Here is a 15,165-nt window from a genome sequence, read left to right as displayed (position 1 = left end):
CTTAGCTAATTATTACAATTCAATATTTATGTTGTACCACTGATATGCATGGCTCTGTGTAAGAAATGATAGGGCAGGGTACTCCCCAGAAGGACTTCTGGTCTAGATCCTGAGAAGAGGGCGACATCAGAAGAAGGAAAGAATCCTTCAAGCAGTGATCAACAGAGAACACTTAACTATCATAATGGCCTGCCCATGCCACAGTGCCAAAACAGCTGGTGTTGTGTCCTGCAGGAGCAGGGAGGCAGCTGGAGCTCTCCTCAAGTTAAGGAAACATTAATTTCTTTGTCTCATTTTGAGCCTCAGAAGCCACAATGGGTCTACTTGGATCTGGACCAACCCCAAATGCTGCCACAGATCCACCTCAATCCATGTGGGGCTGTCAGGCCTGGAATGGGGGAATAGGATCTGGCGGCAGCCTCTACCACCATTCACGCCCCCTCCCGGGCTTCCACCCCATCCTTCTGCCTGCCCAGATTCACCCCTGTGCCGCTTTTTCTCCACCCTCCCTGGAACCCCTGCTCAGTGGGTTACTTATTGCTGGCAGCTCCTAAGATTCTTCTAAGCAGCATGGAGGCCCAGCAACCATCCTCATTTGTCTCTGCACCCAGCACCTTCTGGCAGCCAGCTTGTGGCACTTTTGGGATGGCCATTTCCCAGGCAGTGCTGGCCCAGGATTGGATTGGGCCCTTAGGTACAGTCCAGAAGAGGACTAACTTCACAGAAAAGGGGATTTTAAAGAAGAGATTAGGTAATCCAAAAAAGAAGGGCATGCTTTGATTGTATCCTTTCCATGCAATCCACATTGAGAATGAGCCAGCCACTAACTGCTCATTTCCCCCCATTTCATGCAGCTTGGGAAGGCAAGGAAATGGCAATTTGCTGGCTCTTTAAGTGTTCATTGACGAATATGGACCATAATAAATGTTCCAAACACTTGAAGCCTTGCTAATTTGTATTTAATACAGTGGTGGCCAAAATTGTGGACAATTTTTGAAACTTTCACATTTTGCAAATTTGCAGGCTTATAGGAAAGGTTATGTTTCACTAAATGCAAATGCTTACATATCAAGTGGAATAGAATTTAATGCTGAATCCAATAATAAAAAACAGAAATCAAGTATCTGCAGTACAAAAAAAAGGTTATGATTCAAATATTGCAATCATGACAAATCTGCACTACTATCAGTATTTAGTAGGGTAGCCTTTGAGCCCAATCCTATGCATGTCCACTCAGAAGTAAGTCCCATTAGAATCAGTGAGGCATACTCCCAGGTAAGTGTGGATAGGACTGTAGCCTTTATTGTTTCAAACAGCAGTACAGCAATGTCTCATTGACTCAGCAACTGTCTGAAGATCTGCCTTTGTTCTTAGGTGGTGCCAGGAAGCAATTATAGCCTCAATTAATTGACTTTGTTTGATGAACACCTCTCTTGATTTTCCTGTTTATTTTTCATGTCAGTTTTGCCCATAAATGTCCTAATCCAACCCCTATCATTTGTGTCTGGTAAATCTTTCAGTAGTTGCGACTGGGTTTGAGCATGATAGAACACAGCCTTAAGGGCAATTGAGTGTTCACTGAAATTCACACATTTGACACAGGTGAGAATGTAAATATGCTTTTAAAGACTCTTCTTGATAAATACCACTACTGAAAAACACATTAGTAAAATTCCCAAATACTTAGGCTTACTACATTCTTCTGATTAGCTGGTCCTTGCTGTTCAGTTCAGACCTCAGTATAATTATATAGCATTTTGGAAAAAAGATACAACTCAGTAAACCAGCACCAGAGGCCAAGATGGAGAAGATCTCCACAGCTACCATGGATTTCCCCTTGGTACTTAAGTAAGATGGAACAAAAGACAGCCAGACACTGCAGAAGACCAACATACTGAATGTGATGAACTTGGCTTCATTGAAACTGTTGGGCAACTTCCTGGCTAGGAAAGCCACAGTGAAGCTGACAATGGCCAGAAATCCCAGGTAGCCCAGAACAGAATAAAACATGGTGACTGAGCCTTCATTGCATTCCAGTATGATTTCTTCTGCCAGAGAGTGTGTGTCCACATCGGGGAATGGAGGAGCAGTACTTAACCATACAGCACAAATAATAACTTGAACCAAAGAGCAACCAAGGAGAATAGAGTTGGCCAGTCTTTTCCCCACCCATTTTCTCATCCTGGATCCTGGCTTGGTGGCCATGAAAGCCAGAACCACAGTGATGGTTTTTGCCAATACACAAGAAACTGCAACTGAGAAGATGATGCCAAAAGCAGTCTGCCGTAAAGAGCAGGTCACTGGCTGAGGTTGGTTGATAAATAGCAAAGAGCAAAGGAAACAAAGCACTAAAGATATGAGGAGAGAGTAGGTGAGGTTCCGATTGTTGGCTTTCACAATGGGAGTATTTCTGTTCCTGATAAACAATCTAAGTACCAGAGCTGTGATTAGAGAGAAAAATACAGATAAGGAAACCAGAATTACTCCCAGTGTCTCTGAGAAAGAGAGGAAATTATGCAACTTGGGAAGGCATTGATCTTGATTCCTGTTTGGAAATTGATTTGTTGGGCAGTTGAAGCAGTCGTCCATATCTGCAAAAGAAAAACACAATATTTCAATCTCTCAGTCTTCTTAGGTACAGCTTGTGTTTAATGAAATCATGGTATCCATTTCCAATGTTTGTTGCTAACCATCATTCAAACGATATTCTACTCCTCGTTTATCAGTTGAACTCTTTGAATAACAGACATACAGTATATAGATGTGAAAACAATTGAAATATATGCCGGGGCTGGTGGCTTTCTTCCTAACCCTCGACAACCATCTTCATCACTAATTTATAATAATCAAGTTTAATCAAGCAGTCATCCGAACTTAGAACAATTATTTGCAGAACAGAATGGATTTCTTCATGAAATTCTTTCTGGCCAGAAGCAGTGAGTAAAGAAAGATTTACTCTTTTGCTGGCCTAGATCTGTTAGTCTGATAGGGATGTGTCCAGGCCGGGATGTGGTTATAGGAATTGGCACCCATCACTGAGACCAAATTCTGCCCCGTACTGCCCCTGATGTGCTCCTGGCCTGATCACCACCCTGATCCACCTTGATCCACCACCATGACCACCCCGATGGCTTGTCTGCACAGCACCACTGCCTGCAGGGCCTCTGAGAGGAATTTTATCAGTGTGTACAAATTTTTTTGGGGGCCCCCCTTCCAAGGGGGAGGGGTAAATCAGAGAGGGGAAGAGTGGTGATGGACACTGGCAGAACAGGGACAGGGAGAGAACAAAAAAGGCCAGAGGTTGGTGACAACAGCCAAAAAAGTCTTTGGAGCCCAGGTCTACCAGGTTTCCCCAGTGCAGAGCTCAGGTCTACCTGTCCACCTAGCATTAGCAGCTAGATACAGTAATGTGGAAAACCAAACACACTCTTAAGTATCTCTAAAATCTCTATTTTCTATCTCTATATTAAGAGATAAGTATCTCTATATTTTCTAAAATATAGAAAATCATTGCAGAAAATTATCATCGTACTGTATTTAGGCTCACACTAGAATAGAAATTGTCCTGTGTGAACCTAAATGTAGTTCTGCAGCAGCAGTAGTCCCGTAGCTGTGTCCCTGAGCTCCTTCATATACTCCTTCATGGTAAGTGGATCTACATGCCAAAGAGTTACTGTAGTAGGCCAGTTTCTTCCAGATTTGACACTGGTGGTAAGAAGTGTCATGTACACAATCCTCAGTCCTATGCTTATGGTTTAGGGCAGGCAGCCCCAGAATCCCACGTGGGAAGCAAGTCCAGATGAGATTGGAAGATGTAAGGTCCCAGAAAATTTCTGTGTCAGAAAATTTCAGGAGCTTTGGCTCCTGGGTCCCCTTTTTTGACCCTGGGCCCGGGTACAAATTACCCTCCTTATCTCCTTTATGGACCCTGACTGCCAGTATGTGGCCTTCTGTCTTTTGCATCAGCAACATGACTCTGTTAGGCCAATGGAGAGTCTGCCACAACCTAAGGATCCACCAGCTTTCCACAAGGATAGGATTAGGCCATAAGAGACATAGGACCCAATCCTATCTAACTTTCCAGTGCCGGTGCAATCGCAATGCAGCCTTGAGGACAGGGAACAAACATTCCCTTACCTGGTGAAGGCCTCCATGATTGCCCCCTCACTGCAGGGCACAACGCATGCCCCATTGGCACGGCTGCATCAGTGCTGGAAAGTTGGATAGGATTGGGCCCATAGGCTGTACAATACAGGGGTTCATATTGCTGTATCATTTCAGTAGAGAGACCCATTTTGGTCTCTCCTCCTTATTACTGTTAGGCAGTCAAGCCCACAGGTGAGCAAAGACTTTAGGCAGGTTGTTGCAATCCACTGGCCTTTTATTGCTGCGTTGTACTTGTTAAAATGTTGTATACAAAATAACTCAAATTGCTTCTTTGTTCAATACATTTGTTTGGGACGGTATCTATGTCATCGATCATGGAGTTGGCTGCTCTTTTTTGAGGACTTGAGGATAATAAAGCAAAACCACTGAAAAATAATATATAGAATTTCTATCACACTGCACAACGTGTTTCCCACCCTTCTGATCAGAAATCTTCCCATCTGGACACAGAACACAACTGTAACAACAGAATGGCTCCCCCTCCTTTTTTTCTCTGCTGTAACCTGGATGGCAGTTGTCATTACACACCGCAAGGGGCACCACCTATTCATGAAAAGAGGAGAGAATTTCAGGTTTCTCTACCTTCCCAGCAAAGTACCCTCTAAAATTCACAGCAGTGCCTCTTCTTATGGGGGATCAGTCAAGGTTTATAACTTGATGGGGAAGGGGTCAGAATGTAGTTAGTTTTGGAAATTCATCACTGGGGAGATAAATCAAGCTCTTGGGAAAAGTAAATTGGACTTCACATTGGGTTTCCAGTAAACCCACTGTTTAAAGTAGTGATTCAGTATGAACTTCCAATCAGAGTTATGCCCAGGGAAGTAACTGAGGAATGGTGGGTCACAAATGAAATCAAAGTCTGAAGCACAATCTTTCTCCCTTTTTCTCTGAAATTAGAGATGTTGGGAGAGATGCGCCATGATAGATCAGACTGAAATCAAACTCTGTTCTGAAACAATAGGGATTAGAAGGTGGTTTGAATGAATGTAGCCTTGGCACAATTAGAGGTCGGGGGCCCTTTGCTCAGCACAAGGCAAGATAGGGAAGAGCTGTATCCCATTGGTGCGCTGTCTATGGGCAGAGCTCCCTTGATGTTTTCTTCTTGTGGATTCTTCTGAGTTTCTTAGCATTTGGAGCTGAGGCTACATTGCATCCATTCTACCAACTCCAGGGTTAGTCTTAGATTAGTTGGCGGCCTTCAGGGCCTGAGTAGGAATTGTTTGCTTTTAACCTAACTGCCATGATGGAAAATTTCCCCCCCCACCTCCCCCAGACTGTTTCCTGATTAGTGGCCTGCGAGGGGGTGGGACCAGCAGAAACCTCCTTCCTAGCCATGCAGCCTCTCCAGTCTGCACCGGCAAAACAGGCAGAGCAAACTTGAGGAAGTCCATTATGGGGCTTGCACCCTTACTCTGGGGAAGGGGATGAACATTCCTTTCCCCTGAGGTGGCCTCAGTAGGGATGCTGGATGCAGCAGTAGCCCCTTTGGTGCCACTGCACCCAGCAGTGCTGCAGCACTTAGAACGGAGCTGTTCGTGCCTTGTTAATGTGCCATGAGATGAAAGAGGTTGAAAATCACTTGCTTGGATGAAGAGTAAGAGCACTCTTGGCAGGTTGGATTGGCAGTGAATACCTGTCTCCTCCAAGGCAGGGAACTTGCATTAAAAAGGGGTTCAGGAGTATTAAGAGCAGAAGCAGAGCTAGAGGGGGGTGGCATGGTAAGTATGGCATGCTCCACAATGCGTGTGTAAATGGTTGGTTGGCAACCTTCAGTCTCCAAAGAGCATGGTATAAGCCTACAGCACCAGTATTCCCTGGCGGTCTCCCATCCAAGTACTAACCAGGCCTGACCCTGCTTAGCTTCCAAGATCATACAAGATTGGGCATGTGCAGGGTAACAGTAAATGGCCCCTCCTCACTGTTGTTGGAGCCATTCAGGGCAGTGACCGAACATTGCTGTTGCTGCCGTCAATGGCTCCAACACTGAGAGGGAGGGGCCAGTTACATGGCACATACTTATTGGGCTGTGTTCCCCTCTAACTCCGCTTCTGATCAGGAGAATTGGGGCCCGCTGCTAGATTATGTGAAATAATTAATAAAATTGTGGCCATGTAATTATAAAAAAAAATTGTACCTGATTAAACAGGCTGTGCCAAGTTATAGCCTTCTCATTCACCAGGAACTCTCTGCCTTGGGAAGTAGGCGGATTTATCCATCCTACTTTCACCTTTTGGAAGGACTGGTTGGGGAAAGTCACCCAGTTGATAATGTCGAATCCAGCGGCAATTTCGCCATCCTCATTAAATGACACTGTGTCTCCAGCAGTGTTGTTAAATGAGAGGTTCCTCAGGAAAGGGTGAAGCTAGAGGGAAAGAGGCAAAGGGGGACTTTACAAAACGATGAAGGGAGGCAAAAGGACGGGTGTATTGCAATCCTTCCATCTAATATTGGCAAACCCCAGACTTTGCAATGATTTTCTTGCTCTGAAGTTCAAAGATATAAGTAAGCATAAATGTAGCTAGGTCATGAAATGGACAGTTACAGAAAGAGAAATGGTGAAATCAGCACATTCATTATATATTTATGTCCAAAAGTGAATAAATCAGCAGGACATTTCTGGGAAGAATAAACTCCCTACCTAGTTTCCATCTCTAATAGCCCAGTCATAAGAACATAAGAACAGCCCCACTGGACCAGGCCATAGGCCCATCTAGTCCAGCTTCCTGTATCTCACAGCGGCCCACCAAATGCCCCAGAGAGCACATCAGATAACAAGAGACCTCATCCTGGTGCCCTCCCTTGCATCTGGCATTCTGACATAGCCCATTTCTAAAATCAGGAGGTTGCGCATACACATCATGGCTTGTACCCCATAATGGATTTTTCCTCTAGAAACTTGTCCAATCCCCTTTTAAAGGCATCCAGGCCAGATGCCATCACTACATCCTATGGCAAGGAGTTCCACAGACCAACCACATGCTGAGTAAAGAAATATTTTCTCTTGTCTGTTCTAACTCTCCCAACACTCAATTTTAGTGGATGTCCCCTGGTTCTATCCTATCCAATCCCACCCCGATGCAGCCATGGACCAGAGTGCGCACCGCATCCTGTGTGTGTGGCGGGCGGTGCAGTCCTGGACGTCTCTGCTGGGTAAGTGAACATCACTGCCCAAATGGGTCTACTTGAACCTGCACCAGCAATTTTGCAGGCACAAGCTGGAGTGGACATAGATTGAGAGACTGTGGCTGGGAAGAAGGCTGGGATACTGGCAGCACTTCTGCCACTGATACCTCCTGCTTCCCAGCCTTGACACACAGCCTTCCCTGCCCTAGTCTCTACATGTTCCTCCCCCTGCTCCCCCTGTTCTACCCACCCATGCCCCCGTCCCTTCCCAACCATGTATTCATGCTGCCCCTTACTTACCCCTCCAAACGCAATTCAAGCTGTGCTCCAGCCAGATCCAGAGGGTGTTCTGAAGCCAGTGGCAGCCTCCCTGGGCCTCACAAAAACCAGACATGATGGTCTTGCCTGAAAAAGCCTGGAGGCCTTAGAAGGCCTTGTGAGGCCTGGGGAGTCTGCACACAGTCTCCCTGGGCCTCAGAACATACCTCCACATGCTGCTGAGAGCAAGGCCAGTCAAAGAGGACCGCCTCACTCTAAGCAATTACTATACGTTACTATCACAGATCAAGCCACTCCCTCCAAAGTCAGGATTTATTCATCCTAGAGATAGAAAAACTGGGTAGGAGCTAGTGGAAGATTTGGCATATGTGGAGAATTCCATATGGTAAATACTACCTGCCAAGGTTGTGGAGCTGAATAATCCCATCTTCCTCTATCAGACCTTGCACTGACACATGGCTTTAAGATGTGCATCTTATGCATAACGTGTGCAATGGCATAGACTGCATTGTAAATGCTGTAACTTTGGCCCATCATGCTCATTTCGAAAAGAGTTCCAGGGAGGCTCTCCAGCTTCTCTTCTCCAGTACATCTACATTTATTTTCCTTGTCCCCATTAGAATCAGGAAAGAAGCAGTTGAATGCCTGTTCCCAAAAGACCCTGAGGAAACCATCACCCTTTGACAAGGTAGGGTTTAGGGTCCGGAGGAATTCTGGAAAACCCAGAACTTCATTGGAGTGAATTGCAAAAGATAAGGTACCATCAAAGGATTGTATGTCTAAAGACCTGAGCATTGCCTCTGCTGAGAAATCCCACTGGGCTGTCATGATCCACACTTTACCAACAGAAAAATGTGTAGCTCCTTCAAATATGGAATACATATATATCAACCATGTCAATACTACTGTGGTCTGATGACTTGAATTGACAACATAGACTTTGACTTTGGAGCTCAATAGTGAAACAACTTGGGCCCGAAGCGGCTCCATTGAAGTCAATGCATCCATAACTTGAGACATAGCAGGTGTCTTTTCATGGAAGGCTGTACAAATCCCATTCTGTGAAAACATTGGCATCAGGGTTTGCACAAACTTTTCTCCATTCTCATCATCTGCTGTTATGATTCCAATCCACGTCCATCGGAAATGCAGAAGTAAATGGACAATCCCTATGTACTGGTATTTTTCATTGGGGACCATTCGGTACAAGGAAGGTAGATGGGTTTTAATGTTCACCATTGGAGCTAATACACAATGAGCAATCTAAGGGGGAAAAAATAGTCATGACAGAAGACAGAAATGATGCAAGAGAAAGGTCTGCAATTAATAATGTGTCAAATTATGTCCTGGCAGACGGACTTTAATAAGAACTTTGGACCTCATAACATTTCCCACAGACCTGTATAGTTTCCGTCACTGAGATTAACTCCTCTTTTTTTCTGAAAACTTACTCTAAAGAACGCCAATCTTGTCCAAACAGCCCCACCAACAGAATGCACAGAAGTGTCAGGATCCAGGCAGAAGTGTCTGAATTCATTGGGCATTTTCTGTTGTTGTCAGGTTTGCTGATGCTGCTGGCAAGAGCATGAGTCCACAAGTGCAATTGCTGGTGGAGGCCCACAGGTCACATGGGCCAGTGGTGCCAGGTGAGGGCCCAATCCTATCCAACTTTCCAGTGCTGGTGCTGCCATAATGCAGCCCTGAGGTAAGGAAACAAATGTTCCCTTACCTTGAGGAGGCCTCTGTGACTGCCCCTTCCACTGGATGCAGTGCATGCCCCATTGGCACGGCTGCACTGGCACTGGAAAATTGGATAGGATTGAGCCCTGAGTCAGCAGTGGGTACGGGTCGATTAGTTGAACCACACTGATCAGAAGAACAAGTGCAGGGATATGAAATACATCATGAATTGCAATTGCTAAAGCTCAGCATTTGGTCAGTTGTCAAAGACACATAGGCCACACAATAATTCTACCTGTGGAATCTTGTAGATGTCTAAGATAGTAGCCATGTGAAGGGAGATTTCAGAGTCAAGACCCCCAATGATGGATATCAATTTGTTTTGCTTGTCACATGTGAAATTGGGGACCATCCTTTTCCAACTGGAAACAAGTTTGAGGGTGTTCTGTTGGGTCATCCTTGCATTTATGTAACTGTCATAGATGTGGAACCCCAGGCTCATATTTGGTAAGATCTTGGGATTTGTGTTGATCTCCTTCACAGCAAATATCAGAGACAGGACACGCTGATAGCTTTTTATCTTTGCACTAAAGGGAAAGTTAAATTATATATAAATTCCAGTGGTTCTCACACATTTCGCACCAGGACCCACTTTTTAGAATGAGAATCTGTCAGGACCCACTGGAAGTGATGTCATGACTAGAAGTGACATCATCAAGCAGGAAAATTTTTCACAATCCTAGGCAGCAATCCTACCCACACTTACCCAGGAGTAAGTTCCTTTGACTATCATTGTTAAAAGAATATACATAGTAGCTTGTTCAAAGTACAGGTCTTTAACATTTCCCTAAATACAATCACATACCTTGTGAGCTTCAAGTCTAATTATTAAAAAATAAAATACTGAAATGAATGGAGACCCACCTGAAATTGGCTTGCGACCCACCTAGTGGGTTCCTAGCCACAGTTTGAGAAACACTGTCCTATTCTAATTCTCCAGATGACATCTCTCAGTAGTTTTATGTAGATGTTAAAGAGCATAAGGGACAAGAGAGAATCCTGCAGCACTCCACATGTCACTGACCAGACTGCCAAACAGGTATCCTCCAACAGTTATTTTTCACCCATTTAGATGAGGTCTGTGACTTACCCACTGCTCTGATTCACTCCTCAGATAGGAAAATGGCTGAAAATCAAGTCACTCCTTTGTCTAGAGGTGTTTGAAAATTGTTATTTATTTTACTCAGAAGTAAGCCCAATGTGTTCAGTATGACTTTGGCTGTAATCCTGTCTTATTCACTGGAAACAACACACCTCTAACTGTGTGACATTTGCCTTGACACAGATTCAGAACAGGTACTTGTTCTATCAAGGAGCTGTGGGCAATGAAATGACTAAGCAGATGTCTTGAGCAACAGGGGATGAAGAAGTGTGATATATAACAATAAAGAAAAAATGATTAAAAAAATAAGAATATTACACTTACAAGTCAGGAAAGTATTGATCACTGCAAAAATTAAGGAAATACAGGTTGAGTCTTGGTATCCATGAGGGTTCCATACCCAGAACTCCAAAATTGTGTTCCAACAAATCCATTTAAAAAACAATATCCCTTTGCTCAGCTATTTAAAAAAGCCTTAATGACCTTTGTAATGCACAACAGAGACATCAGGCAGCAATCAATCAATCAATCATTCTCTCTCCAGGTGCTTTGAAAGGCTTCACTCCAGGCAGCAACCCCTCCCTTCACTGGGAGCCACATTGCAGGGAAGATTGGAGGAGGTAATCATCACTTCCACTTAGTATTCTTTCAAGAGCTCAGGGAGAAGGGAGGGATCACTTGCCTCGGAGTGTAGCTGTTCAAAGCACCTGGAGAGAGAATGATTGATGGATTGTCTGCTAGCTGCCCTATCCCACATTAATGAGGCTATTGTTAAACAACCTTTTCCCCCCTTTAATTTAAAGGGCCCTTCTCATCGCATTGAGATAAAACCATGGGTGAAAAATCTGTGGATAATTAGGATACACCTGTATAACACTCAAATTTGTTACACTCAACAAACACTCAAAGTGTATAACACTCAAATGGAAAGAAAAGGAATAGAAAACAATTTTGTGTGATCTAAAATGGACCCATCAAATTTAAGGAACAAAAGTAACATCATGTGTTATCGTATCTGCGACAGACTCATGTCCAGTTGCCATGCGTGGGGTTTTTAAGTGTGTGAAAAATTAAATTAACCTACAATTTAAGCAGGATAATTTGATGTGATATCTGAATGGGAAGAACAGAAGTATAAGAAAAAGAGGCAAGGCAAACCATTCAATCATTGGAAAAGGTTACTTGATTAATGTTTGCCAAAGATGTCATTGCTTGTACTGAGCAGGTGTAGTATCACAAGTCTGTGCCTCTATCCTGACTTAGTACATATGATGGAGAAAAGAAAAAAAAAATTCTCTTACAGAAGTTCATTTACCGTCTTTGATTTTGGATTGTCAGTAAAAGAGGATTCCTCAAATATGCAGCCAAATATAGTCGCAATCATTCCAATGATCCGGTCCCCTGCCTGGTAATACTCATATGGGAGCTGGAAAGGATCATTCACAGTACACATAAGAGTGGGGGTGTAGCCATTAATTTGAGGCATCCTTGGCCACAGAAAGATGACAAGCAAGAGAAGCATCCTTGCCAATCTTAGGGCAAGTCTTGATTCATATGTCCAGTTCCTATCTCTCATCCACCATATTGCCAAGTTATAACACCCTTCCTCCAGTGGATACTGGTGATACACACAAACAGGTGTATTTCAGACTGGTGCAGTCACATCTGTTCAGCATCTCATGCCCCAGCAATGAATGTCACAGGAATACCTCATAGACCTTTTCATGTTGTGTACTGATTCTATCTATGGCCTCTGAAAATCCATGTGGATTTGACAACATCAGGGAGAACTCCTTGCAATCTGTGGTAATTGCAGAATTCAAAGTCATTCCTCAGAGTACTGTCATTTACAAGACATTCACTTGAGTCAGAAAGAAGAAGAAGAAGAAAACATGTTTGTCACACCTCACTTCAGGGGATGGTGGGACATACACAATATGGAGGGCCCAAAGGGAGAACTTACAGGAGTACAACACAGACATAGGTTAGAGGTATGGAGTGATCTCACCTCTAACCTGTGAGACTGCAGTTAATCTACTCTACGTCCTAATTTATGCCACTGTGTGAAAGCACAAGATCAGTAAATAGCAGTAGCAATAGTGCATACTTCTTTTCAAAACTATCTTGACAGCGGAAGTCCTGCCTTTTTTTCCAGAAATCCTGCCCCTTGAGGGGGTTCATGTGACCCTCAAACAACCCCCCCATTTGCCGCCGACCAATAGGAAGGGGTTTTGTGGCGCCAGGATATTTGGTATGGCGGGAAAAGGAGCCCCCAATGAAGTGCTGGAAAGGAGTTCATGTGACCCCTCAAAAAACTCTCCCCATCGCCACTGACCGATAGGCAAAGGTTTCGTAGCTCTTGGACCACCAAACAGAACCAATGGGAAAAGGGAAATGGGAACAGGCCCGGGCATGCCCTTGTATTTTAGGTTCTGGCCTTCGGGGAAGGGAGAAAGCCATACAGCCTGCTGCAGTCATGGCATCCCCTCTGAAAAGCACATCTGCTTTGCCTTCCATGAAGTCACCCCCTGTGTGAAGCTCCCCCCCCCCACTCACCTGGACCAACACAGAGCCTCGCATGACTCCAGGACTCACAGGAGAAGCCATTTGAGGCTTCCCTGCTGTCTTAAACTGTGTTTCCGGATATCTGGAAGCACAGTTCCCCACAGCTTTGGGAGCCTCATTAAGGCTTACTGCGCAGTCCTGGAGGCACGCAAGTTCTGCACCCAGGGCATTTGCCACATTTGGCTAATGGGAGATCCTCTGTTGACCCATAGACAGGGCCTGGCATTTGCTTCTTCCAAGCAATCCACAGAACTCAGCATTCCAATTCATTACAGCTGGGCACAGCTGCCTCACAGGCTGAATTCAGTATATTTCAAAGTCAGCCTCACTCAAGGGTTCAGAAACTCACCAAGACATTTATAGGACTGGCTTGACACCGTAGAATTGGAATGGCCTCCCTCTGCTCCTTGCCATAGTGAAAGACTATGTTGTTTGTTGCTATGCAAGGTGTTATCAATATGGCCCAAGATAGCCAAGGTCCTTAACAGTACCTTAAAGTGTGACAAATGCATGGCATGCACTTTTGTAGTCTTGTGTTCACTTTGTTAAATGTATGATATATTTAGAGATGTAAATTTATTTCAGGTGAACATAACAGGAAAAAATAATAAGCAGAATCCATTTCATTTTGGTTGGCATCCATGTAAGCCAAGCACATCTGATGCAAGTCTTGAGGGAATATTTGGATCTGATTGGGTCTTCTGGGTACCATGAGACTCAAGAAGACCCTGACAGCCAAATCAATACCACCTTTCCAGCACTGATGCAACCATGCCAAAGGGGCACACACTGCATTCTGTGATGGGGTGGCAGCCTCCTAAAGGTCAGGGATGCATTGCTTTGCATCAGTGCTGGAAAGTTGGTTAGGATTGGGCTACAAGGGAGAAATGTCAGGTATCTAGTCAGGTACCATGAGGAACCAATACAGGGACCCAAGGGTCTTCAACTGATAGTGGCCATGCACCTAAATCACTTTTACTTAGAAAAGAATATGAATTGACTGAGCATAAACCATAATATTATAGATGCATTGATACTTTAACGACAGTATTTGTTAGGAGGGTAAGAAGAAACTGAGAACAGTGCTTCAAGATAAGCATGAAATATTGAAAAGAATACTAGAACAAATGTCAGTAGCATAAGCAGTGCAATCTGTGCAAGTCTACTCAGAAGTAATTGGCACTGAATTCAGTGAAACCTTTATCCAAACTGTGTAGAGCAGTGGTTCTCAAACTTTTAGCACCAGAACCCATTTTTTAGAACAACAACCTGTCTGGGGCCCACTGGAAATGATGTTATGGTTGGAAGTCCATTCACATATTTGACAGAGGCGAGATGGTAAATATGCTTTTAAATATCCTTCTGAATAAATACCACTACTGAAAAACACATTAGTAAAATTCCCAGATACTTAGGCTTACTACATTCTTTTGATTAACTGGTCCCTGCTGTTCAACTCAGGCCTCAGGATGATTGTGTAGCATTTGGGGAAAAAGATACAAATCCAGCACCAGAGGTCAAGATGGAGAAGATCTCCACAGCCACCATGAATTTCCCCTTGGTACTTAAGTAAGATGGGGAAAAAGACAACCAGACATTGCAAATGACCAACATGCTGAAAGTGATGAACTTGGCTTCATTGAAACTGTCTGGCAACTTCTTGGCTAGGAATGCTACAGTGAAACTGACAATAGCCAGAAATCCCAGGTAGCCCAGAAGGCAATAAAACATGGTGACTGAGCCTTCACTGCATTCCAGTATGATTTCTTCAGCCAGCGAGTGCACGTCCACATCTGGGAATGGGGGAGAAGTGTGCAGCCACACAACACAATTACTGACTTGAATCAGAGAGCACCCAATGAGAATGGAGTTTGCTAACTTTTTCCCTACCCATTTCCTCATCCAAGATCCTGGTTTGGTGGCCATGAATGCCAAAACCACAGTGAAGGTTTTAGCCAATATGCAGGCCACTGCTATTGAGAAGATGACACCAACAGAAGTTTGTCTTAAATAGCACGTCATTGCCTGAGGCCTGCCGATGAACAGCAAAGAGCAGAGGAAGCAGAGCAGTAAGGAGATGAGCAGGGAATAGGTGATGTCCCGATTGTTGGCTTTGACAATAGGAGTGTTCTGATTCTTGGTGAAAATTCTTAGCACCAAAGCAGTGACCACAGAGAAAGATAGAGCCA

General features: G+C 44.2%; 1 protein-coding gene across 1 annotated transcript; it reads right to left on the bottom strand.

Annotated features, from left to right (window-relative positions):
- Nucleotides 1-1,692: 1,692 nt before the first annotated feature.
- LOC136653283 (vomeronasal type-2 receptor 26-like) lies at nucleotides 1,693-11,897 on the bottom strand. The gene is made up of 6 exons (XM_066630194.1): nucleotides 11,713-11,897; nucleotides 9,545-9,836; nucleotides 8,476-8,832; nucleotides 6,302-6,529; nucleotides 4,584-4,710; nucleotides 1,693-2,591 (listed from the first exon to the last, which is right to left on the bottom strand). The coding sequence occupies exons 1-6, from the start codon at nucleotides 11,895-11,897 to the stop codon at nucleotides 1,693-1,695; spliced, it is 2,088 nt and encodes a 695-aa protein (XP_066486291.1).
- Nucleotides 11,898-15,165: the final 3,268 nt, after the last annotated feature.

This window comes from Tiliqua scincoides, chromosome 5, assembly GCF_035046505.1.
Source record: "Tiliqua scincoides isolate rTilSci1 chromosome 5, rTilSci1.hap2, whole genome shotgun sequence".
NCBI classification, from domain to species: domain Eukaryota; kingdom Metazoa; phylum Chordata; class Lepidosauria; order Squamata; family Scincidae; genus Tiliqua; species Tiliqua scincoides.
This window is presented reverse-complemented; position numbering and strand designations above follow the sequence as displayed.

Excerpts from the sequence above, each read along its gene's own strand:
- LOC136653283 (XM_066630194.1), bottom strand. The coding sequence starts at position 11,897 with ATGCCTCAAATTAATGGCTACACCCCCACTCTTATGTGTACTGTGAAT. Across the intron at positions 9,837-11,712 it reads AAGACGGTAAATGAACTTCT|TGCAAAGATAAAAAGCTATC; the intron begins GTAAGAGAATTT and ends CTTTCCCTTTAG. Across the intron at positions 4,711-6,301 it reads GGCACAGCCTGTTTAATCAG|GTGGTGCCCCTTGCGGTGTG; the intron begins GTACAATTTTTT and ends TTTCATGAATAG.